The sequence below is a fragment of the Monomorium pharaonis genome, unplaced genomic scaffold, assembly GCF_013373865.1.
Source record: "Monomorium pharaonis isolate MP-MQ-018 unplaced genomic scaffold, ASM1337386v2 scaffold_638, whole genome shotgun sequence".
In the NCBI taxonomy this organism is placed as follows: Eukaryota; Metazoa; Arthropoda; class Insecta; order Hymenoptera; family Formicidae; genus Monomorium; species Monomorium pharaonis.
Window position 1 is genome coordinate 6,501 of NW_023415954.1, and position 23,651 is coordinate 30,151.

Here is a 23,651-nt window from a genome sequence, read left to right on the forward strand (position 1 = left end):
TAATTAGTGAGTATTCACTGCCTTTTAGTGATTTTTTCAAATTATACGTCAAACGCAAAAATTTGTGAGATTCTTGAGATTCTTGACTGAAGTTAAGATTCTTTAATGATCATCTTTGGATGGGAATATAGAGCAGTTGTCTCGGCTTGGTAGACATAAAAACTAATCAACATTGCTCGTTGAGTTTGATGAAAACGAGACGTCATCAATTGGCATTCCGGTCGTTCGTCAAGATCACGATTTAGCGAACGCACCTGGCGATTGTTTTTATATCTGTTCGTTTTCTTTGCCTAAGAATACGCAACATTTTATATACGATTATAGATAAAATTTAAAATCTTTATTAAGATTGAGTTGATATAATATTATTTTTTTAATGATTTATGTATATTTTATTCAATTATTATTTGTACTTATTATTTATTTGTAAGTATTAATTTTTAATTTATTGTAAGCATATATCTGTGATTACATATTATATTTATTGATTGTTCAGTTTTCTTCAAATAACATTATAATTTTTAAAGTCTTGCATACTAATCTAATGATCTCATTTCATTAAACTTTATTCTGGACAATTAGCGGTATAATGAAATCATATATAATGAAATCATGTTTGGGGTAATTATCGTGCTTCACTAATTTTAGCGCTTATAATCATATGCAAAAATTCCGATCACGTAACCTCCACGTGGTCCTCATTGAGTAACGCTAATACCGACGGTATTAGCGTTACTCAATGAGGACCACATGGAGGTTACGTGATCGGAATTTTTGCATATGATTATAAGCGCTAAAATTAGTGAAGCACGATAATACCGACGGTAACGGTAAAAGTGACACATTCCGATTCTTGTAATTCGGAAGATTTAATTGGCTTGATATAACAATGAATTTTCGCTTGTTGCTCGTAGAAAAAGATGCAAATCACGTAAAATAAAGCAAAATGTAAAACAACGGAAACTAATAAGAAAAGAGAAATAAGGGTAATAGGAGAGGGGGAAAGAAGAGGAGAGAGGAGAAAGAGAAGCGAGAGAATATAAAAGTAAAAAGGAGAGTACAGAAGAGATAAGAGAAGGAATAATTCACATATGGTTGCCTACACAGTGGCGACAGCAATCACCTATTTTACACTTTTGACGATCTTCGAAGCTAAATGGCTTTATAAATCGAGTTGGGGCCATGAAAACTTTTCATCAGGATCACATATACTACAAATCTACGAAGTTTCAGCCAAATTCACCGAGACCCATTTTCCATATGTTTTGTGCGGGGTTCCATATCCTTTGTAGTTACATTGTTGATCTTTACAGCAAAAAACAAATTATCTCATAATATTGTAAAAACATTAGCTTAGGGAACTTTATTTTACATCCTGAATATTTCATTTGTAGTCTTGAAAATTACATTTATAGTTATTGTTTATATTTGTAGAAAAACAATCTAAAATTTTACCACGTACGTTCTTCGTCCTTAAATGAAGTTTATGAAGAAAATAAAGAGAATTATAGATCAACAAAATCTGGTAAGTCTTTTGAATAGAGTTAAGTAAAATTAAGCATTAATATAAATTTGTAGTTACACTGTTGATCTTTACAGTGAAAAACAAAACAAAATGGTTATCGCAATCTTCGAATTACACAAACACGAAATGTTGCGAAAAAGACCATGACTTCAGGACCAGGTAACTTACTACATAAATGAATAAAACTTATTTTATAAATTGCTTTTAGTTTGTAATAATATTGTTAATATTAAAAAATATTTGATAGAAATTTTTTAAAAAATTATAATTTAAAAAAAATTTGCAAATATGTAAAATAATAATATGTAAAGTATATTAACTTAAAATGTTTTTTTCTAGATATAACATGTCAAGATGACTTCAATATGGAATCAAGTTCTTTCTATTCACAGTCATTAAACTATGGCAATTATTTTACAGAAAATGAAAACTGGTTGGAAGGTTTGTTAATGTTATATAATATGCTTTCAGTATTATATTTTTGAGATTTGCGATATACAGAATTTAAGGTTTTTAGATAATCGCAAGAGTTGTTCTTATTCAAAGACGGTAGAAGCAAGAAAATGCATGTTAAGAATTTTTGCGTGCCATTTTGAAATAAAAAAATACTAGAAAATAACATTTATATTCAATTCAAAACACTTGTAAAATTGTCAAAATACTTTTTTTATTCCAACAATCACTATTGCATAATTAACTTGACACGAAATCTTTCTAAACATATCCTTTCTCATAATTTTGTCAATATCAATTTTATGATATTTATTGCTCGAGTAAAAAAAGTAATCAAACAATTTTACAAGTGTGCTGAAGTGATTACAAATATCTTTGATGGATTTTTGTTATTTGTAACATTGAACAGAAAGAGCTCTAATGAACAGGAGCCATAATATGCTTATACCAATTATACCATATTGTGCTTATACCATATGTATTTTATCTTTTTTCCATTCTTTCATAACGTATTTCGATAGTTTCGTTGTTTATATTATTTGTTGTATTATTTGTACTTCTATTTCTTTTTTTGCTCCCTTTTCTTTCTCTATTTTTCTTTTCTATTTCCATCCATTTCACTTAATACATTTCTATACCTCTTTTATCTTATAATTTTCATTTCTGTCATTCATTATTTTAATTCTGTTTTCTTCTTACTTTAGGTTCTTTGTTTTCCTAACTTTCTCTTCTATTTTCTCCTAGCCAAAATCTGTAGATAAATGACGGGATCGAGGAGAAGGAAGGTCTTTCCATCCATATTTACATATCTAGCTCCAGCATAGCCTGTAAGGCCAATACGATGTATCAATTTCACTTTTCGCACATTCCACTTTTACTACTACTCACGCTTCTCGTACAAACACTACAGATACACTTTATAATCAAAATGATGCTCATACGAAGACCTTCCTTCCCCTCCTGTCGTTCAGACCTTGCCCCTAGCTAGCTTATTAATTTGTTTCGTTCTTATTTCTCCTTGTAGTTTTACATGCTTTTCAAATTTTGTAATCTTTTTCTTTTGAAATAATGTATATTGCGTTATATATTGTTACAGGGAAAAAAAATCAAATCATTGGAGGAGCAACTGCGATTAAACATTTAACCAACTGTTTAGTCATTTTTCTTACAAATAAATTGGCAAAAAATGTAACATGGAACAGACAAAAGAAAACTAAAGGAATAAAAAGTTATATTTTTTCCAATATTATTATTTTATATTGGTAATTTTATATACGCTTTAATTTTTTAATAAAGAAATAAATAACTTGATATTAATTTTAAAAAACAATTTTAAGAACAATTTTAAACTTGAACTCTTTAAGCATAACGTTTGACGAATTGATAGACCAGCAAGTTTTCAGAATAGCTAAGAAGAGCGGAAGATAGATATCAATACCATCTCAAGTTGGGAAACAAAACCTAAATAAAAAATAGTACTTCATATACATTAACATATGTACAAAATATAACATACAAAATATAATTATGTAATTTTATATTATATTATATTTTATATATGTATATCAGTATTGTTAACACAACGAAGGATTTTCTTTTATAACCATAGAAAACTTAAAGTTTCTTCTATCTTTAATTGCATTATTATTAATTACGACAGATTTTCAGTAACTTATAATGTATTAACAATAGAAGAAACTCGAAGTTCTCTATCGTATACAAGAGAAAATCCCTTATAGTTAACTATACTAACGATACTTGACATAACATTGATCTCTAATTACCTATAATTACCGTAGAAGTCGCATCGAATAATTTATCCTGAAGTTGTTAGATCAAACGTGAATATTTTACAAAGAGTGTATATTAGGGATAGTATTTCGTGCATTTCGTAATTTTCTAATAAGATGATTACGAAAGGAGAATGTATAAAGAATCACTCGTGATAGAGCTTCGTTAATTTAATATTCCATAAAAAATAATGAGAGAATTTGATACGGCAAATATATTATTTGCAGGTTCCCTAATACGTTTCTATCGCTTTCTCTCTTTCGACTTTCTTATTTACAGACGTTTATTACCATTTAAATTTGTCCTATTTTTGCTAATAATTTATAATCTCGTCTAGTGATGTAACAAATGTGCGATTTTAGATATTCGCGAATGCGAATGCGAATATTGATTTGTAGCGCTTCTTCTTCTCCTCGCCGTCGGCAGCCAATGCTTGGGCTGTGTTTCAAAATTGTTGTCAGTACTGAAAATATATAGTGTACGTAACAGAAACTATAAATTTTCAGTACTGACAACAATTTTGAAACATAGCCTTGCTATGGCTTGAACGGCTGGAACCCTTCTCTCGGCGCGCAAGGCGCGCTCTCATTCACATAATTAAAAAAAATAATATTTCGATTATTGACAGACCATAATAATATTGCACTTTTATGTTCATCTCTGCGGTTCCATGTCCGCCGTAAACCCTTTCGTTTCCCGGCTGGACGCGTCAGCTGTCACGAAAATTGAATGGACCACGAAAGATCGGCGCGTCGTACGCGTCGGTGTATCGTCGCGACCGTCTAATAATTGTGTCAATGTCAACACGCGCGCGAGGCGAATAATTACCGCCATCTCGATCCCTTCTATCTGTTTATGAGCATTGACCAGCATGTTCAGGGACACCCTGTATATTTTTTTTTTCTATGTATAATTATACTTTACAGATTACTTTTCTGTAATCTCGCTGTGATATTACAAGCTATTATCTTGTAATCTCGGCAATATATTACAGGCTAGATATTACAGAAAAGATATTACAGATTATTTTCCTGCGTGTAGTGCAAAAATATTACGGAATATACAATATTTCAGCCTGTAATTTCGTATAATACTTTTATGTAGTTCCTGTAATATAATTTTCTGTAATCCGTTGTATTTTTTTTCTTTAAGATGGGTAAGGCTGCTTCCTAATAGAAATCTTGTTGACAAATATCTAAGACAAGATTTTATTGCGGTTCTTTCCCTCTCCTTTCCCAAACGGATTTCTAACGCGGAGTTCCGGTTCTCCCCTGCCTCGATCTATATACCCTACTACTAACAACTAATATAGTCACATCATGTTAATCAGCACTATATATAAGGCATTCGACGACTATTATTGACTATTATTGGCTCACATAGCAAGTTTGAACTGTCAAAAGTCCGCCGAGAAAAAATTATACATTTTCGCAGAAAATTCTACATAAAATTCTATACGTAAAATGTGGTGGATCTTACAATCTATTTTAAATTGGATACGATCGCTTGTTTTAAGATTTATAAAAACTGGCGCAATACCAACCCATATTGCATTCATTATGGATGGGAATAGACGCTATGCGAAGAAAAGAAAGATAGCCAGAAGAGAGGGACACTTCTTGGGGTATGTATCTTCAAGGAAGTTTGCAAATAAATATGGTGATTGTATTCATGTCATATATTATATTTTATTTATAACAGATTTGAAAAAATGATGGAAACATTGAAATGGTGCTTAGACCTCGGCATTACAGAGATCACAGTTTATGCTTTTAGCATAAATAACTTTAAACGTAGTGAAGAAGAAGTCAATGATCTCATGGATCTTATCAGGCAAAAGTTCAAAAGTTTTTTAGAAAAATTGTATGTATTTTAATTCAGACGTTATATGGCGACACAATTTTAAATCTCGTTACTATAAATGTATATATAATTTCCAGAGACGAACTGAAGAACGATGGAATTTGCATTCGTGTGTTTGGTAACTTGTCCTTGCTTCCAGAAGATGTATGCCAAATAATTGCTCGATGTATGATCGCCACGAAGGATAATAATAAAATAATTTTAAATATAGCTTGCCCTTATACATGTAAGTTTTACCATCATATTTATTTATGTTCTCACTTTTCTGTTATACTAAAAATAAATGTAAAATGTAGTATATTGTATTATACGTACAAGAAGTTGGCTATTTTGTTCGAATGCATTTATTCTATTCCATAAAAGACAATAATAAAGCATCTAAATATTGCTTTCTCTTATGCATGTATAAGCTTTATCATACATATTTATATTCACATATAATACTAGAAGTAAATATAAAAGTATTACATTTTTTATTATATATTATACTTATGTGTGTCATATACAATACATACGTGTGTGTGTGTGTGTGTATATTTTTTCATATTTTTTATCTGCAGCAAAGGATGAACTTACTCATGCAATTAAAGACATAGCAAAAGGTATAAAACATAATAATATCTTACCAGAAGATATTAACGAAGATTTGATTTCTGACTGCTTGTATACTTACAAATCTTCAAATCCAGATTTATTAATTCGTACTTCCGGAGTATTTCGACTTAGTGACTTTCTCATGTGGCAAGTAAGAAAACATTTTATTTTTGTGACTAAAATATATTTTTTTTTTATAACTCATCAAAGTAGGCTTGCATGTATACATATATAAAATAATTTTGATCATTTGTTTTAGGTTTCTAACACTTGCATCTACTTTACCGATGTTTTATGGCCTGAATTCACTTCATGGAAATTTCTCGCTGCAATCTTTTATTATCAAAGATCTGACTCGCAAAAAGTTATGAACAATTTAAAACCTATTGTGCATAATAGTAATAAAATAGCTATGTTTGTTGATAAAATACATCACGAACGCGAAACTATAATTGAAAATATCAGCAATAATTACGAGCAATTGTTCTAAAAATGTATGAGTGTATAATAACTATAATAAGTGTATAATAAAAATAATGTAAATATTGCACTCTTGATATTTCTTTTGATACCGTAAATAATTATCTTTCGAAATCCACTCTATTTTAGATTATAGAATTTATTTGATGCTCCAAAAATCGAGCGCGCAACAGTTGAATTTAAAACTTAATCGCCGCGATTTTGTCGCCAATGAAAAGGATCCCTTAGTCGTCTTTTAGTTGACTATACACTCTGACTAAAAGATGTCTTTGACTAAAATATGACCAGTTTTAGTGATCCTTTTAGACGACTTGGTGCTGTCTGGGTCGTTTCGCGGGGCAGAGATGAGCGACGCTTTGTTCTGTCAGATTCGTTTGTTTCGTGCAAAAATACGTCGAATGAGCATAGTTTCACCAATATTTGCACTGGCGTAGCTAAATTGAACAATTACCAAAATAGCTTTCTACTTCGATACAATGGGAATTAATACCCCGATAACCAAATGTTAGCATGATGGTCGCACTGTGCATGCACGCGTGCAATGACATGCCGTCATATGATGTCCAGATGCAACCGCACCTGACGGACATAGTGACGACACATCGTGATTAACAGGTAATGCAGGCAGTATGCCAGCATCTTGCATGTCAAAATGTCAGCATTATGCGTATGTATTTTTTTAAATAAAAAATTTGTGCTTTACAGAATCTTTGCAAAATATTGTTAATAAAATAACACTAATTTAATTTCAAAATATTTTTATTTATTAATAATAAATTTTATATTATATATATTATTTTAATTTATATTATATATATTATATTTTATATTATAGATATTTTCTTAATTTATATTAAAATTTAATACAAATTTTCGTACATGTTTAACAAATTCTTGTATTTCCTGTTTGTCTCTTGTTTGGGATTCTTACTCTTCTTAAAAAAGGTTCTTCGGATTCATCATTTTCTAAACTTGGTCGTTTTTGTTGACGGCGGAAACTAATGGCGTCTAAAGATAATATTGTTGTATCCCTGGTCTCGGGATACAGTGCGGGACCGCTGCCGATGACTCCTCGGGATCAGGTTTCCAAGAGATAACGCCGAGAGTTAATAATAAGAGATATATATTTATTCTTCCTGTACAGTTTTCGATAGCGAACCCGAAAGATGAGTTACTTCGTCTAGTTTGTAGTTTCGACGAGCGACATATACTCGTCGCTATTATTATTGATTATGAGCCCACTCGTTCTCTTTCCGCGGTCTTTATATACTCAGCCTTTCGGCTTGTTACCAAGGGGTGTCACTCGCGGTCACGGGCCTTTGGCCCGTGCACTAGCTTAGCCAGCAATTGCTAGCTAGGCGCATTCCACCGGAAATCAGGAGATTTCGGGTGGCAAAATGAGTAACCGGATATGTAGCTCGGTGTGATGTCCGGTGTGAAGGCCGGTGCGATGCCCGGTAGCAAGGCCGGACGGTGTCGTCGCGCGAGGTGTCACTCGACACCCTTCTCGTTATTACAAGTAGAGTTTGTGTGAGTGTCGCGCACTCACAACATCCCTCCCCCTTATTGGAAAGAAAACGAGGGGCTGAGTTTTCGCAACTAATAGTTTACGCTATCTTATCGCTTTTCCTTAGTGAAAAACTATATACTAATCGCTATTTCTTTATTGTTTTATACTAATAATTACATACCATTTGTAGCTGGTATTGCTCGTTCTCAGATTCGCGTACACACAGGTTTTAAAATCTTTCAAAACTGAACATGTTCATGTCCAGGGTCTCGTTTACGGCCTCTTCTTCGTCGAGGAATATCTCGATGCACTTCCGGCAGTTTCTGGCAGGGCACACGTTCATTAACACTTTTCCGCATTTGAAACACTCGGTGATCGTTTCCCAATGTTCGTCAGGTGAGAGCTGCGTCCGGTATCCGTGTGCCGATGGATCTCGTATGGTGCAATAAAGCCGGTATCGTTGGCGATAACAGCTTCGGCACCATCTTCTCCAAGGAAACTCTGTTTCCACTAGACATCTCTCTGTTGGTTGGAGGCAGATGCTTCGTAGAAGTCTTTCGTATCTTTCTGGGTGGTCCAATGGGCGCACTCCATCGATGGGCTGACTGAGTTCAAATTCCACAGGAATTTTCATCCTGTCCTTGGAGTTGGTGTGTGTGTTGTAAACTCTATGTCACCGGGGTAATTTGCGGGGCTGGTTCCGCCTGGCTGCTGCTGTTGTTCTTGAGCTTGAACTTTGTTTATCGTAACGACAGTATCGAGTCTTTAGGGCTCGATTGGGTCGTCAGTTTTTATAGTCTCGTAGGAATGGAAGTGGTGGGGTGTAATTCCCTAAATCGGGCCATATATGGTCATAGTCAATTCAGCTATGCACATCCGGTGTGTGAGCGAAATTTGCAGAAATAAGTTTTTTGATTCTTTGGTTCCGGTGTAACGCGATATATCGTGTGATATATGGGTCTAATTTTGTTAATCCGAGACGTAGAGCTGTGCAAACTAATGCCACGTTTTTTCCCGCAGGAAATAATGGATCAAATTGTATATGATATATATAATAATTACTATTACATATAGTTGTTAATTACTATTACATATATATACATATATATATATATATGTTTTTTGTGTTAGAAACGTGTGCTGTTGCTTCGTTTTAGGATAGATCTCGGTATCGTATATTCTGTATCTATATCTAATGTCACCCGCTTATTGTTATTCCGTTTTTTCTTTTTTATTATAATAAATCCTATTACTACGGCTATTATTATTATTACAATTGTTGTTCCGCTTGTCGCCATTGGAAAAATAAAGTGTGGCGACTGAAAAATCGAACTTGAATTTTTATCTAGTTCGTTGTCTATCTCCTCTAATTTATCCTTGGAATTTTTTAATTCCGTCGGATTTGGTATAATATTTTTTAATTTTATTTCTTTGAGACCTGTATCGTTTTCTAAACCAGGCTTCTGTAGTAGTGAAATATTATACTGAGGGAGATATGATTCTACTCTTGTCTCATGTGACATCTTGGGTGATCTTATAATTGTATTTTCTGTCACTAACTTACAGTTATTTTTTAATGTAATTTTACCTACTTTTTCAATTGTTTCCTTTATTTTTCCATGGTCTTTACAATGTAGAGTAATTACTTGCTTTCGTGGTGACGAGTATAGCCACGAGTGTGAATTACTTAACGCTATCCAAAGACTGTGGTTCGACGTCGCATTTTTTATGTTACAATTTTTATAATGATCTTTCGTTTCTAGATACATTTTTATCTCGCAGATAGAGTCTGGGTTTATTCGATATACGGGGTGATTTTCCGTGCATAGGTATTCGGTATTTATCTCTATGCATTTCCGCAGGTCGTTCTTTGCGAGGGTTATGTAAGTACGCTGTTCTGTGTCTATTGCAATCAGGGGATTGTTAATTTCTACGAACGAAAAAATGTTGTTCTGACTTGGGATAGGTAGCGGAATTACACTTAGTATTTCGTATTTTGGCATCGAAATTAGAGGGAATCGTAAAATAGTATATATATTTATTTGATCGCAGTATGCGCCTACTGTCGCAAATTTCTCTATTGTCGACCATTCATTCTCTTTTATTCTGAATGGGAAGTAGAGTCCTTCGGGCAATTGCGAGCTAGCGTCTTTAAGTGATTCTATTATTATTGATATAGGTGTTAACCGAGGATGCAGAATTCCTTCTTTTAAAAACGTTAAATATTCTAGTACGTCTTCCGCGTCGCGTGTTAGATCAGACAGTACCGCGTTAATTATTATAAAATTTTCGTGTAAGTTACTTTGGCGTTCGTCTTCTAATAATTTTGTTCTTAGTTTGTCTGTCGCGTCCGCGAGAGTATTTTCGTTTTGTCGGATAGTTCTTTCACTGTTATCAATGTGAGCGATAGTGGCTTGCATTATTTTTATTTGGTTTTTTATTGCGTGTTTGTTTAATTCCTGTGAGTCGTGTAATACCGTTAGTTGTTCGTTAATTAATTTTTCATCGTTTGCGTCCATCGTACCGAACAATGATTTTGCGACTGATCCTATCCCGTCGATTAATCCTCTTTTGTGTATTCTTGTATTGTATGTTGAGTTTATGCGTTCTATTAATTTATTAGTTCTTTCACACCCTTTTTCAATAACGCTGTGTAAATTTTCGCATGTTTCTTTCCCTATGACTGCTATCATTTTGCATAGATTATCCGTTTTGCGTACGTATTTTTCTACCTGTGCGAGTCGTTTTGATAGTGTCGTCACGTCTATCTTGATGACCACTTTCCAGAAGGATTCAACCTGATGTAATCCTCCTAGCTTTTCAAAATATATCCCTGGATGGTGCGTAAATTTTTCTATTTCATACGGTGCCTTCATGTCCGGGTCTTCTGCGGAACTTAGCGTCACCCAGATTATAAATCTGTAATTATTTTGTTTTATTTAAAAAAAAAATTTTTTTTTTTTTTTTTTGTATATATTATTTTTACTTGCTACAAAAGTATTTTTATATGTGATCGTTGTGGGACCGTGGGAGCGGAAAAGGATTCTCAAGTTCAGATGGGAGCGGAAAAGAATTCTCAAATTTGTATCGTTTATCATTTCGCACTTCGAAATGTGTCATATTTTCGTTTCCATTGCCTGTGTATCTCGTTGATTCCTCATTTTTTATCGTATGCTTAGCGTTGCATCCTGTTATCTATTTACACCTTTTTTCGTGTGTCTTTTCTTTTCTGGACGATCCGGTCCTTTAGTCTCTTGTCGGCTATCTGTTCGTGCGTTTGCTTGTTTTTCATAATCATGTCTCGTCGTGAGTTTTTCTTCGCGTCTTCCAGTGAAGAGAGTGCTGAGGAGAGTGAGAACAGTTTCGACGATTTCAGTGATCTTGACACTGTGGCTCTTTTGGACGAAAGTTTTTCGTCCGTTGATGAGGAGTGTACAGGTGCCGCTGAGCCATTGCTCGTTAGTGGGTTTGAACATTTATCAAACCCTGATAGTGCTCCTTATGGAGATTTAGATTTATTCATGGACCTTTCTCAGGAGTCCGAAATGTTTGTTCCCGCCGGTGCGGAGGGCGAGGTGTTCTCCGAGTGTTTTCCGACCGACGAGCTTGGGGAAATTTTGATACCCGCCCCTTTGCTTGCTCGTTTTTTAACTAATGATTATAGTGAAGAATTCGGTGGTGACCTCGATCTGGAGTTCGAGTTTGCCGTGGATCAATATTTGCGCGAGGGAAACTTGCCTCGTCTGGATCTTTCGCCGGAGGATCCAGACATGGACGCGGTTGACTAATCCGTGTATAGATACTTTGTAGTATAGTAGTTTGTAGTGTGTAGTTTAGTTTTAGTGTTTAGTTTAGTTTTAGTGTATAGTGTATCCTCTGCTGTTATGGATTATGTTCCTGGTTGGCGGTCTTCGTTTTGGTGAGTCTAATTCTTTTTTATTTATTATATTTCTCTTTTTTCTTTTTATTGTGTATGTGCGTGCATGTGAGCATGTTTTTTATCCTCTCTTTTGACCGCGGGTTAGGCCTCAATAAACGGTTTCAGACGGTTTACGTGTACGCGCGTCGTTGTCCTCCCTCGCCTTATTGTATAGTTTATATTAGAATGTTTTTCGGTTACCGTATACGGTCCGGTCCATTGCGCGTCGAGTTTTTTCGATCTTCCGCGTCGGAGCGTTTCGTCGTAAAGTAATACTTTTTCGCCGACTTTAAATCTTATTTCTTTTGTCTTTTTATCGTACTGCGTCTTGGCCTTGGCCTTTTCGTCTTTTATATTTTTGCGTGCGACACGATTAGTGGCTCTTAATCTTTCCCGTAATTCCTGCGCGTAATCGTCGTAGTTGTAGGTAGGTTTAGGCGGTTTTGTCAGGGCCGTCGGCAGTTCTGCCTGTCGACCGTAGATTAATTCAAACGGTGTATACCCTGTCGCCGTATGAGGCGTTGTATTATACGTGTGCATCGCGTACGGGATCCATTCGTCCCAATCGGTTTGGTCCTTATTTATATAATGTCGCAGGTATTCTGCTAAGGTCCGATGTGATCGCTCGAGGATACCATTGCTTTCGGGATGATATGCGGTAGTCTGAATTTGATTTATCTTCAGTAGCTTGCACGTATTCTTGAAAATTTCGCTCAGGAAGTTAGTGCCTTGGTCTGTCAGTACGTATTCTGGCGTTCCGTATTCCAGGACGATTTTCGTGACAAATTCTTTGCTCACGGTATTTGCTTCCTGGTTCGGTATAGGTATTGCCTTACTAATTTTGTAAGATGGTCTTGGAATGTCAGTAGGTACCGATTTTCATTTTTCGTTATTGTTAGTGGTCCCACTATATCCAGTGCACATTTTTCGAAAGGTCGGCTAGGCGTGTCTGTGACGACAAGAGGGGCTTTTATTCTCCGAGAAAGTTTATTTTTCTGACAAAGCTCACATTTTTTAATGTATCGCTCTACATCGGCCGTTAATCCGGGCCAATTATGTGTCAATCGTATTCTTTTTATTGTTCTCTCAATTCCTTGGTGCCCTCCCGTAGGTGCATCATGATATTCGTATAGAATTTGTTTTTTCTTTTCTTCTGTGTACGCTGGTTCGCATACGTTGTCTTCTTCCTTTTCATCTTCTGTAGATGCACGTGCGTATTCGCCGTCTTCGTCTAGTGTGAGGATTCTATCAGCTGCTTTGGTAACGTGAGCTTCCCGCTTCACGTTGCGACTTAGCGCGTCGGCGTTCGCGTTCGCTCGACCGGCCTTATGAATAATTTCATAGTCATATTCCTCCAGTTTTAATCGCCATCGGATCAATCTTGATCCGGGGTCATTTACGTTAAATAACCATATAAGGGGTTTGTGGTCAGTTACGATTTTGAATTTTGTCCCATAGACATATGGCCGAAAGTGTTTTACAGCCCATACTATTGCAAGTAATTCTTTCTCTGTCGTGCTGTAGTTTTGCTCGGCGCGGTTTAATATTCTGCTCGCGTAAGCAATGGGACGGTCTTTTCCTATCGGTCCCTGTGACAGTACGGCTCCTATTGCATAATCTGAGGCGTCGGTAGTCACGTTGAATTCTTTTGTAAAATCTGGGTATTGAAGTACGGGCGCCGTAGTTAATTTTCTTTTAATGTGTTGAAAGCTATTTGCTGTTCGGCAGTCCACGCGAATGTTTCCGTCTTTTTTGTTAGTTTTGTTAATGGTTTCGCGATCTTGGAAAAATTGCTGATAAATTTTCTGTAATATCCGGCCAGGCCTATAAATGATTGGATATCTTTGACCTTTTTGGGCTCCGGAAAATCTTCTATAGCTTGCAATTTTGCCGGGTCGGGCGATATTCCATTTTCGGAAATTACGTGTCCTAGGTAATTTACTTCCTTGCGCAGGAATTCGCACTTGTCCGGTTGCAACTTTAAGTTCGCTTCTCGTAGGCGTTGCAATACTTCTGTTAGGCGTTTATTATGGTCGCTTAAACTCGATCCGTATATCACTATGTCATCGAGATATACTAGGCATCTGAGTCCTTGAATTCCCATGAGTACCGAGTTCATCAGCCTCTGGAATGTGGCTGGCGCATTTTTTAATCCAAAGGGCATCCGATTATATTCATAATGTCCGTATGGTGTCGAGAACGCTGTCTTTTGTTTATCTGGCTCAGCCATCGGTATCTGATGATACCCCGACGCTAAGTCTAGCGTCGAAAAATATTTGGCGTTTCCCAGCTGATCTAATATTTCCTCAATATTGGGTAGGGGAAAAGAATCGCCAATTGTTAGATCATTTAGTTTTCGGAAGTCGATCACGATTCGGAGCTTCGGTTTTCCAGACGAGTCGGCCTTTTTGGGTACCACTAGCAGTGGCGCATTCCATTGGCTCGTGCTGGCTTTGATAATGCTATCATGCAGCATTTGTTTTATCTGTGTATTCACCTCTTCCTTATGCCTTGCGGGGAGGCGATACGGCCGTACGTTGACCGGCGATGAGTCGGCTTGTGTACGTATCTCGTGTTTCACTGCTGCAGTGCATGTCAGTGGTTCTCCACTGAGGTGGAAGGTATCTTGGTATTCTTCGCATATCCGTGTGAGTGCCTGTCGTTCTTCCGAATTGAGATGCTGGGTACGCAATGTTTGTCAGATTCGTTTGCTTCGTGGGAGTTTATTCGCGCGTTCCGCCTCGTTGATAACCGCGTATATTTGATGATCACTTTCGTCGGGATCTTCTATTGTCACGTGCGGCGTGCGTATCTCTACCGGCTTATCTGTGGTATTTATGATGCTGATTACGCATGCAAAATTCTTCGGCTTGACCATGCATCGTCCGATATATACGCCGGGCTTAGTTTCCTTCGCCTGGATTACTCCGGGCTGATTTCGGTTAGTGGTTGCTCGGACAATAGTCTCGCTGCGCGGTTGTAGAATTATCTTACCGTAAGGTTTTATTTTGAAAGTGACGCCGGCGATGTTCAATTGTTGTTTGTCGTAATCGCAGATCACGCGGTGATTTTTCATGAAGTCCAGTCCCAGTATTCCATCGTACTCCATGGGGAAGTCATCCTTGACCACGTACATGGTATGTCTTAATACCTGTTCGCCTATATTAATGTGGGCTTGCATGCTTCCGATTGTATACATTTTGTGCCCCGTTATTCCCGCAAGGGTGATTTTTTCGGGGGAAATTCGAGTTTTCCCTTTTAAGTTTTTTACCTTGATGAGTGAAAGGGTTGCGCCTGAATCGAAAAGCATGTTTATTTCTCCTGAGCGCGTTTCTTGTATCGGAAGCGTGATTTGATCTAGGCCGCTGCTCGGCTGGGCGGCTCGAGTTACTTGCGCGACCTGATACGTCTGAGCGCGCTTATCTTTCTTTCCGGCTGTTTTCCTTTCGTCTTCGCTACTAGACTCGGATCCGGAATTCTTCTTTTTACGCGGTTCGATCGCTTTTCTAGGGTTGTTATTTTTATTCCCATTATTTTGTGGTCGAGGAGGGTGATATGGCGTTTTGTTGCGAGGCCTCCCGTTCAAGTGCCAACACTCGGCTTGTGTATGGCCACGTTTTTTGCAATGCTTGCAGAATTTCTCTACGGCATTTATACGTGTTTTATCAGGTTGTGGTAGTGCGAACCGGTTCGAGTAACGACTGTTGCGACAGTCTTTTCCGTGGTGTCCTAACTTTCCGCACTTTCGACATTGTAGCTTATTTTTGTAATTATCTGCGGCCGGCATATAATATTTTGGTTTCGGGCGGGAAACTGTTGTTCCCTTTATCCGTTCTTCTGCGGTCGCGGCCGCTATCGCATCCTGCAACGTTGCATATCCTCGCGATCTGACTACGGCTTTTGTGTCGTCGTTTAGCCCTATTTGATAATTCTCAAGCGCCTGTTGTTGTAGGATATCTAATATCGCGCGTTTATTTTCCGTTGTGTAATGTTGTCGACCCTCTATCATGGACTCATACAGATCCATTGTTAATTTGTCGGCTCTAAGTCCGTAGGTCCGTGCATTTTCTCCGGTTCTTTGTTTGAGAGTATTAAATTCAATTTGCAAATGTGTGGTGCTCTTTTTACTCACGTAGCACGCTTCTAATTCCTGTCTTAGTTGTTCAAAATTGCGAATCTTTCGCGTTTGGAAATCCAACATTGCGCGCCCTTTCAACTTGGTGCATAGGATAGCTCCTAACAGAGTTACCTCATCGTTCGGATCGATGTTTTCGACCGCATATGTCATGGCGCTTAGAAACTCTTGTAGTTTACTTGCATTCCCGTCGAATTCAGGGATCATGCAGCGCGCTTCTTTTAACGGTAGGGACCCGCGACCTCGCTGGTGGCGAACATCATCGTGATCTACGTAGGTTGTGTCTCTCCTACTGAGTCGCGATGGTCGATAGTCGTGAATGCGCTGAGTGTGTACTTGCGTTTTCCGTACGGCGTCTATGTCCGTTTGTAACCGACGTAATTCTTGAATCACCGCGCGCAGAGTGTCTCGGACTTCATTGTCTCTCTCTTGCGCTACGTTTGGCGGTGCTGCTCGTGCAACTGGGTTTTCGCGGATTTCATGGTGTATTTCTTGAAGTTCCCGCTCTGCGTCGGCTATGAAATGTTGAGCCTCTGATGGTTGAGTTCCCGAGGGTTGAGCTTGTTCGTTGGTACTCATTTCGTATCTCTCGAAAATTTCTTCAGGGTTAAAGATATCGGAATCGTACGAGGTCAGCGAAAATTCACCTCGTGAAGATACGCGGCTCGGAGTGCGACTAACGTACGGTCTCGTCCGTCTGTCCACGCGGTCTCGTCTTGTCACGTCAACTGCGTCGGTGGAAAATAAACTGGCGTCGAGGGCCCCGAAAGGAAATTCTCGCTCACGTATGACGTGCTCGGGTAGCTCGCTATCGCCGTCTAGGAGACGCCCTAAGACCCTGCGATCGTTATCTCGATCCTCACGGAGGGCCTGTGCCGCTCGCCACGCTAGTTCTAACTCGCGATAGTGTATGGATCGCGCCGCCGCTCTACTGAATAGCCACGATTCGTTTCTTATCGGTGTGCTATTGTCGTCGGACATTCGCTATCGTTAGTACGCGTTTCGGTAATAGTGTTACCGGGGGCCTAATCAATTCGGGTTCGCGTGTCGTTTTTATTACAAGGTTTTTGGTATACAAAATAATTTCGTGGACTTACATTACCGCGATGTATCGCCGCATGTTGTCCGTCGCTCAGCTGCTTGTGGCTGGTGCGTCACGTTGCGGTAGGTCGGTGTCGTCTTAGATAACACTGCTATCGCTGTTGTCCGATGCTATCTTCCTTCCTTGTCTCGGAGAATCAGCAGGTCGGCTTCGTTGCGCCTCGGGTGAATTTGTCGCCCTGGCTTTAATGTTTCTCTTCGGCGGTTTTCCTCTGTGCGCTGAGTCCGTTAGGGAGCGTTTTTTCTCTTTTCGGTATTTTTTCGGCAGTGAATCCCACCGCTGCCACCAATTTGTTGTATCCCTGGTCTCGGGATACAGTGCGGGACCGCTGCCGATGACTCCTCGGGATCAGGTTTCCAAGAGATAACGCCGAGAGTTAATAATAAGAGATATATATTTATTCTTCCTGTACAGTTTTCGATAGCGAACCCGAAAGATGAGTTACTTCGTCTAGTTTGTAGTTTCGACGAGCGACATATACTCGTCGCTATTATTATTGATTATGAGCCCACTCGTTCTCTTTCCGCGGTCTTTATATACTCAGCCTTTCGGCTTGTTACCAAGGGGTGTCACTCGCGGTCACGGGCCTTTGGCCCGTGCACTAGCTTAGCCAGCAATTGCTAGCTAGGCGCATTCCACCGGAAATCAGGAGATTTCGGGTGGCAAAATGAGTAACCGGATATGTAGCTCGGTGTGATGTCCGGTGTGAAGGCCGGTGCGATGCCCGGTAGCAAGGCCGGACGGTGTCGTCGCGCGAGGTGTCACTCGACACCCTTCTCGTTATTACAAGTAGAGTTTGTGTGAGTGTCGCGCACTCACAACAATATATTTGTTTTTTGTTAATATTATAAAATTTTAATTATATAAATTACATAAAATATTATTTATTTACCTTCACAAGCGTGTGCAAAGCAAGTAGTTTTTAAAGCTTTCAAATCTTTTGTACCATGCCAAGTCACTTCCAATGTAGTCTTTTCAACTTTTTCAAAAGCACAATTAAAATATATTGTAGCACAATCTATAGGATTAAATCCACCTAAATAAATAAAATAATCAACCTGAAATAAAATTTCATTAAAAACAATAAATTAAAAACAAATAAAGACATTTTTTGTTTAATGACAAATATAATTTGGCATTCACAAATATGAAGCTTTAGAATATTTTAAAAAGAAAAATTAATCTCAAGCCCTTGATACACACTTATAGCGTTTTCGACCAGGCTGAGTTAATCGCTCCGGGAGGGATTAATGACGTCATAAGACCAATCACAGCCATTCTTCTGAAGAAGAGAATAACTGTGATTGACCAGTTCTAGAGAAAAAGAAACCAAAACGGATTAACCCAGCACGGGCCGAAAACGCTATAAAATAATAAATAAATTTATAAACAATAATTAAATCAAAGTTCATAACGTATTAAAAAGGAAAACCATGCACAAGCTCTTGAAATAATATACTAAATTTGACACATAGTAAATTAATAATTTTAATTAAAAAATTTTATCCATAATAGAACATCATAATCGCATTTATACTTTCTGTTAAGAAAAACAAATATAGTACAAATCTTAAAACTGTAAATAAAAGTGTATAATACATTTTTGTTTTATATACATCCATAGTCTTTCTAGACTATGTTGCAATAATAAATAATGTAGCTTTATAAACCAGTAATAAAACAGTAATAAATTGAGATAAATTTTAAGAAAATTCAAGAAATTTACATTAAAAAATGTTGATCAATATATATTGATCAACATCAAAATAAAATATTGATCAATATCTTACATTCACAAATTGGTAATTGCAACGTGAAATCTTACAAATATAAACATCTTGACATTATATCTTGACAACTTTTGCGATTATTGAATTTTCTGGAACAGTCTGGTACATTAAAATAGGAATAAGTCCCAGATACTCACAGTGTAAAACAAATACTATCAATCAGATTATTTAATTTTTTCTAATTTTGCCTAAGGCTGCGTTCGAAAACATCACCTCAGTGTTCTCGAGTATTATTCTATCATTGTTGTTCGTTGAATATGAGACAAGAATAGAATGATACCCAAGAGCACTCGAGTAACGTTTCCGAACGCAGCCTAAGCAATCTGAAAATGATATCCGCTTTACATTGCACGCCAATCTTTTCTTAAAACTATTTTTATAAAGTTATATTAAAATAAAACAGTTTGTCTGTTTTTCATAAAAAATAACACATCTTTAAAAATAATAACAAAAATAAAAATTAATAACTAAAATATACTTACAACTTCGTTATATATATCATCATTTGCGTTGTCAAATAGTATTAAATTTTGTATTGATTTAAAAAGAAGACATTTTGGAATCGATTGAACTCTTCGATTTTTTATTTTTGTTAGTCGCAACAACATCGCATGATTTTCACTGCCAATATAAAAATAAGAAAATGTAGTATCAAAAATAATTTTTAAGACATACTTGAGAGAATAATTTTTAATAAAATTATACCTTTCTTTTTTTTCTATTATATCCAAACGTTTGTTTAGTTTTCTGTAAAAAATTAAAAATATTAAAAAAATTTTGTATTTAAAACTTGTACAAAATTTTAATTTTAAAGAAATAAAATATTGAGATAATATTATTAATTTTATAATACCATTTTTTAAAATAAAAGTATAATATTTAGATTGTAAATACATATCTGTAGTTTTGACTTAAAATCAGATATTATGTATTAAATTTATCAAGCTTATAATATAGTTATATTATACTTATTTATTTATTTCTTATATAATTATTGTATATCACATGCGCGCGTGCTTACACACACACACACACACACACACACACACACACACACACACACACACACACACACATATATATTTTTAAATAGCATACTTACTTAAATAAATCTTGAACAACATGTACAATATGCGTTTGTTCAGCAATGCTTTTATTCAAAGAATCACAGATTTGTGAATTATTTATCCTTGAAGGTTTTATTTGAAAAGTATTCTTCGGAACGGAAATTTGATTTTCTAGGTTGTATGATTCTTGTAACTGGAAAGTATTTTTGTTTGTTGTACGTTTCTTGTGAGGTGTTGATGTTACATAGATCTACAATAAATAAAATAACGAGCATATTTTTAAACATACATATATTTTATTGAATACTTATATCTTTTTTTACCTCTGGTGATTGGTTTTTTGAAATTTTAGTCGATGTTATTGATGTATTAGAAGTAACATGTGTATTTGCATAATTAATCGTTTTATTTATTTCAATTAAAGGTTTCTTTTTTATATAAGATATTGAATGAATTAGAGATTGGGAATTTTCAGATGTAGTCTGAGATGGCAATAAGCTTTTCGCATTTTTTAAATCAGTGATTAAATTTTGCATACTCTCTTTTGAACTAAGAGTACCTACAAGACGATAATTTTTTTTATTCATTTCGAATAATCTGTAAAAAACAAATTAATATGATTAAAACATTATATTAATTAAAAGAAGATAAAATTTTGACAATAACATAATCATTAGAATTTATAGTACCCATTACAAAACAAAGTGGAAGTTTAAAACATTTTCCAGCAATTTGATCAAAATTAATTATTATTAATTCATCAAAAAGCAAGGAACAATGAAAAATTCCTATATCGAAAGATTGTACTAGCGTATGATAGAAATTTTCAATTCTATGAAAACGTTTCACTATTCATTAATTATATTATTTAAAAAAGGAACAAAGTGTTCTATGTTTTGAGGTTCCTGGATAATAGATGAATTGGTTAAATTATTTACATCAAGAATATGCTTGCTTTCATGAGCTTTTAAAGACATTTGGCCAGTACTTATCATTTTTTTACATGTAGCAAGGATTATACGAGTTAACTTGTGTCTATATCCAAGAGAAACATTATGAATAATTTTACGCAAGCGTATTTTCTGTAATTTATACATTATTGCAATTTAAAGAATTAAAGCTAAAAAATTCAAAGAATTATATTAAAAAATCAAATTTGTGTTGAGGTTATGTAAAATTTATACCAATTAATTTATGAAAATATACGAAATATAGAAGTTATATGTATGAGTTTTATAAAAATAACTAAACTATACTGCCCTTTTTAGTAAATATTGAAGAAAAAAAGGTAACTTATTGTAAAAAAAATCGAAAAAACTCACTGATAAGACGCATTGAATCTTGAACTGTTTGCTCTGCACGACAGCTCGTAATATGCTTGCATTGTGTTTGCAGAACGCCAATTAAATAAACTAACCTCACTTTTTGACTGTAATACTTTCTGTGCCAACACCGTGCTAGCATTGTCTGCTTTATCAATAAAGTGTGACATAGTGACAGCATAGTGTGTGCATGACATGCCGAGCATAACGTGCGCCGTCGTGCTAGCATGCTTGGTTATCGGGGTATAGAAATTTTTATTATTCGGTAAATTATCGACATTTTTTAGCCGTAAATGATCGAGACGCTCTCGCTCTTTATCGACTGTGCTGCAAAAACTCGTGACAGTTTTATAAATCATTTCCGTATCGCGGCGCTGCTAGCGCTTCGATGCCAGCATCAATCGTGAGGAAGTGACGTCCTGACAGCGCACCATCCACGTAGCATTTCGAGTACTCGCGCATCGTACGGGATCGCGAAGAGCATTCATTAAAAGATCAACGACGTTGTGTGTGCGGTGAGCTCGTGTGTAACGTGTGACGTGAGTATTTCGTATTTCTGTTTCCCGTTCGATTATTGTTACGTACGGATTTTATTCCTCCCTGGCGAGAGAGCAATATTCGCGTCTCTGTGATTCTCTGTGAAAACAATCGGGCTTTCTCACATAACCCAGATTTTTCATTTTTTGTCGCGTCGATGCCTAAGAATACATCTTCGACATCGACGTGAATGAAGTGTTTTTGATGACATGAATCTGACGGTGTTCTACAAAATAGTCGATACTTTTTTTTCGACTGTATATATAAAAATTGAAGGTTTTAACAATACAGATTTTATATTGTATCGAGATGTAAAAGGATCTTGTATCTGTATACCAAGTATCTTTCACTGTAATTTTGACTCAAATGTCATGATAGATTTGCTTTTTGTAATTCAACTTTTTATTATTAACTTTATTTCTCTCCTTTTTCTCTTAAGAGTCTGATTATTTGACTATTTTATTTTGCATATAGATATAACACAGTTAAGAATAAAACAGATATATTCTGACATTATCAATTGAATATGACGGACAGATGTTGCTCAATATGGAAGCCCCAAAAATATCAGAAAATTGGAAGATTTAAATATGCTCTAGCTATGTTATTTTATTGTATCCATTTTTAATATAAGTCAACTTTGATTTTGGTTTTATATATTCTTTAGCTTTTTCTATTTTTAATAATTATAAAACGATAAAGAATGAGTTAAACTAAGATCAACATTAATCTATGTTGGAAATAAACATAGATATTCTTGAAATTGTTCTAAAATGACTTCTACTTCTTTTACAGTTTCTCAATTGCCATGGACCAAATCAAGAAGCTCACCGAACCTGGCCGTCAGTTTGCCAAGGATAGCATCCGGCTTGTCAAAAGATGTACCAAGCCAGATCGCAAAGGTAATTTAATTTTGACTTACGTGTAATATAACTATATACAAAAAAGAAATATAATGGTTTATCACACACAACTCACTTTTTTGTGTATTACAGAATTTCAGAAGATTGCTATCGCTACTGCGATTGGTTTCTGTATAATGGGCTTTATAGGATTTTTTGTTAAGCTAATCCATATCCCAATCAACAATATCATTGTGTAAGTATTTTTGCAGACTTGTTACTTTATTTTTAATTAATTGAATATATATTTTAAATGTTTCTTTTTTTGTATTTTCAGAGGCTCATAAAATTAATCCCCAAGATTCTCATCAATATTATTAAGGAAATTATTGATAAGGTTCTATAAGACTATTTCCCTTGTGTTGCATGTCCTTGCTCTTATTTATGATACAAAAATGTATTTGCTGTACCGAATTGATTTTGTGAGTGAAGGTGAGAGACGTGTATATAATATATTAATGAGTTTTGTAATAAAATAGTTATCTCTATATTAAAAAATTCCGTACTTTCTTTTTTATTAATTACACATTCTATAAAAAATAATAAAAAAGTTTAAAATAAGAAAAATATTACAATATCTTGATTGTGTAGAGTTATAATATCTAAGAAATACAATCGTAACAGTCTTGTTTGAAAACTTAAAACTTTTGAAGATATAATT

The 23,651-nt window shown here is 35.7% G+C and overlaps 3 protein-coding genes and 1 long non-coding RNA gene across 6 annotated transcripts; 3 read left to right on the forward strand and 1 right to left on the reverse strand.

Moving 5' to 3' along the window:
• The first annotated feature begins 1,164 nt into the window (after positions 1-1,164).
• On the forward strand, positions 1,165-1,967 carry LOC118648740. Its single transcript, XR_004965421.1, has 2 exons — positions 1,165-1,684; positions 1,865-1,967. It is a non-coding gene; the product is annotated as an uncharacterized LOC118648740 (long non-coding RNA).
• A 2,937-nt stretch (positions 1,968-4,904) lies between these two features.
• Positions 4,905-6,776, forward strand: LOC118648738 (dehydrodolichyl diphosphate synthase complex subunit DHDDS-like). The gene is made up of 5 exons (XM_036295137.1): positions 4,905-5,393; positions 5,471-5,632; positions 5,710-5,858; positions 6,193-6,377; positions 6,486-6,776. The coding sequence occupies exons 1-5, from the start codon at positions 5,233-5,235 to the stop codon at positions 6,714-6,716; spliced, it is 888 nt and encodes a 295-aa protein (XP_036151030.1). The 5' UTR covers positions 4,905-5,232; the 3' UTR covers positions 6,717-6,776.
• Positions 6,777-7,468: 692 nt separating this feature from the next.
• On the reverse strand, positions 7,469-21,826 carry LOC118648737. Of its 3 annotated transcripts, none has more exons than XM_036295135.1 (7): positions 21,552-21,826; positions 20,553-20,826; positions 20,265-20,479; positions 19,868-19,909; positions 19,645-19,783; positions 18,265-18,430; positions 7,469-7,714 (listed from the first exon to the last, which is right to left on the reverse strand). In XM_036295135.1, the coding sequence occupies exons 1-7, from the start codon at positions 21,755-21,757 to the stop codon at positions 7,590-7,592; spliced, it is 1,167 nt and encodes a 388-aa protein (XP_036151028.1). In that variant the 5' UTR covers positions 21,758-21,826; the 3' UTR covers positions 7,469-7,589. The 3 variants fall into 3 exon arrangements, with proteins under 3 accessions (XP_036151028.1, XP_036151027.1, XP_036151029.1); XM_036295136.1 differs by lacking the exon at positions 7,469-7,714 and adding an exon at positions 11,066-11,135 and having other exon boundaries at positions 21,552-21,822; XM_036295134.1 differs by lacking the exons at positions 7,469-7,714; positions 18,265-18,430; positions 19,645-19,783; ... (2 more) ...; positions 20,553-20,826; positions 21,552-21,826 and adding exons at positions 7,813-11,135; positions 17,368-18,258.
• Positions 21,827-21,948: 122 nt separating this feature from the next.
• Positions 21,949-23,488, forward strand: LOC105830402 (protein transport protein Sec61 subunit gamma). The gene is made up of 4 exons (XM_012669699.3): positions 21,949-22,090; positions 22,884-22,990; positions 23,084-23,186; positions 23,268-23,488. The coding sequence occupies exons 2-4, from the start codon at positions 22,897-22,899 to the stop codon at positions 23,275-23,277; spliced, it is 207 nt and encodes a 68-aa protein (XP_012525153.1). The 5' UTR covers positions 21,949-22,090; positions 22,884-22,896; the 3' UTR covers positions 23,278-23,488.
• The last annotated feature ends 163 nt before the right edge of the window (positions 23,489-23,651 follow it).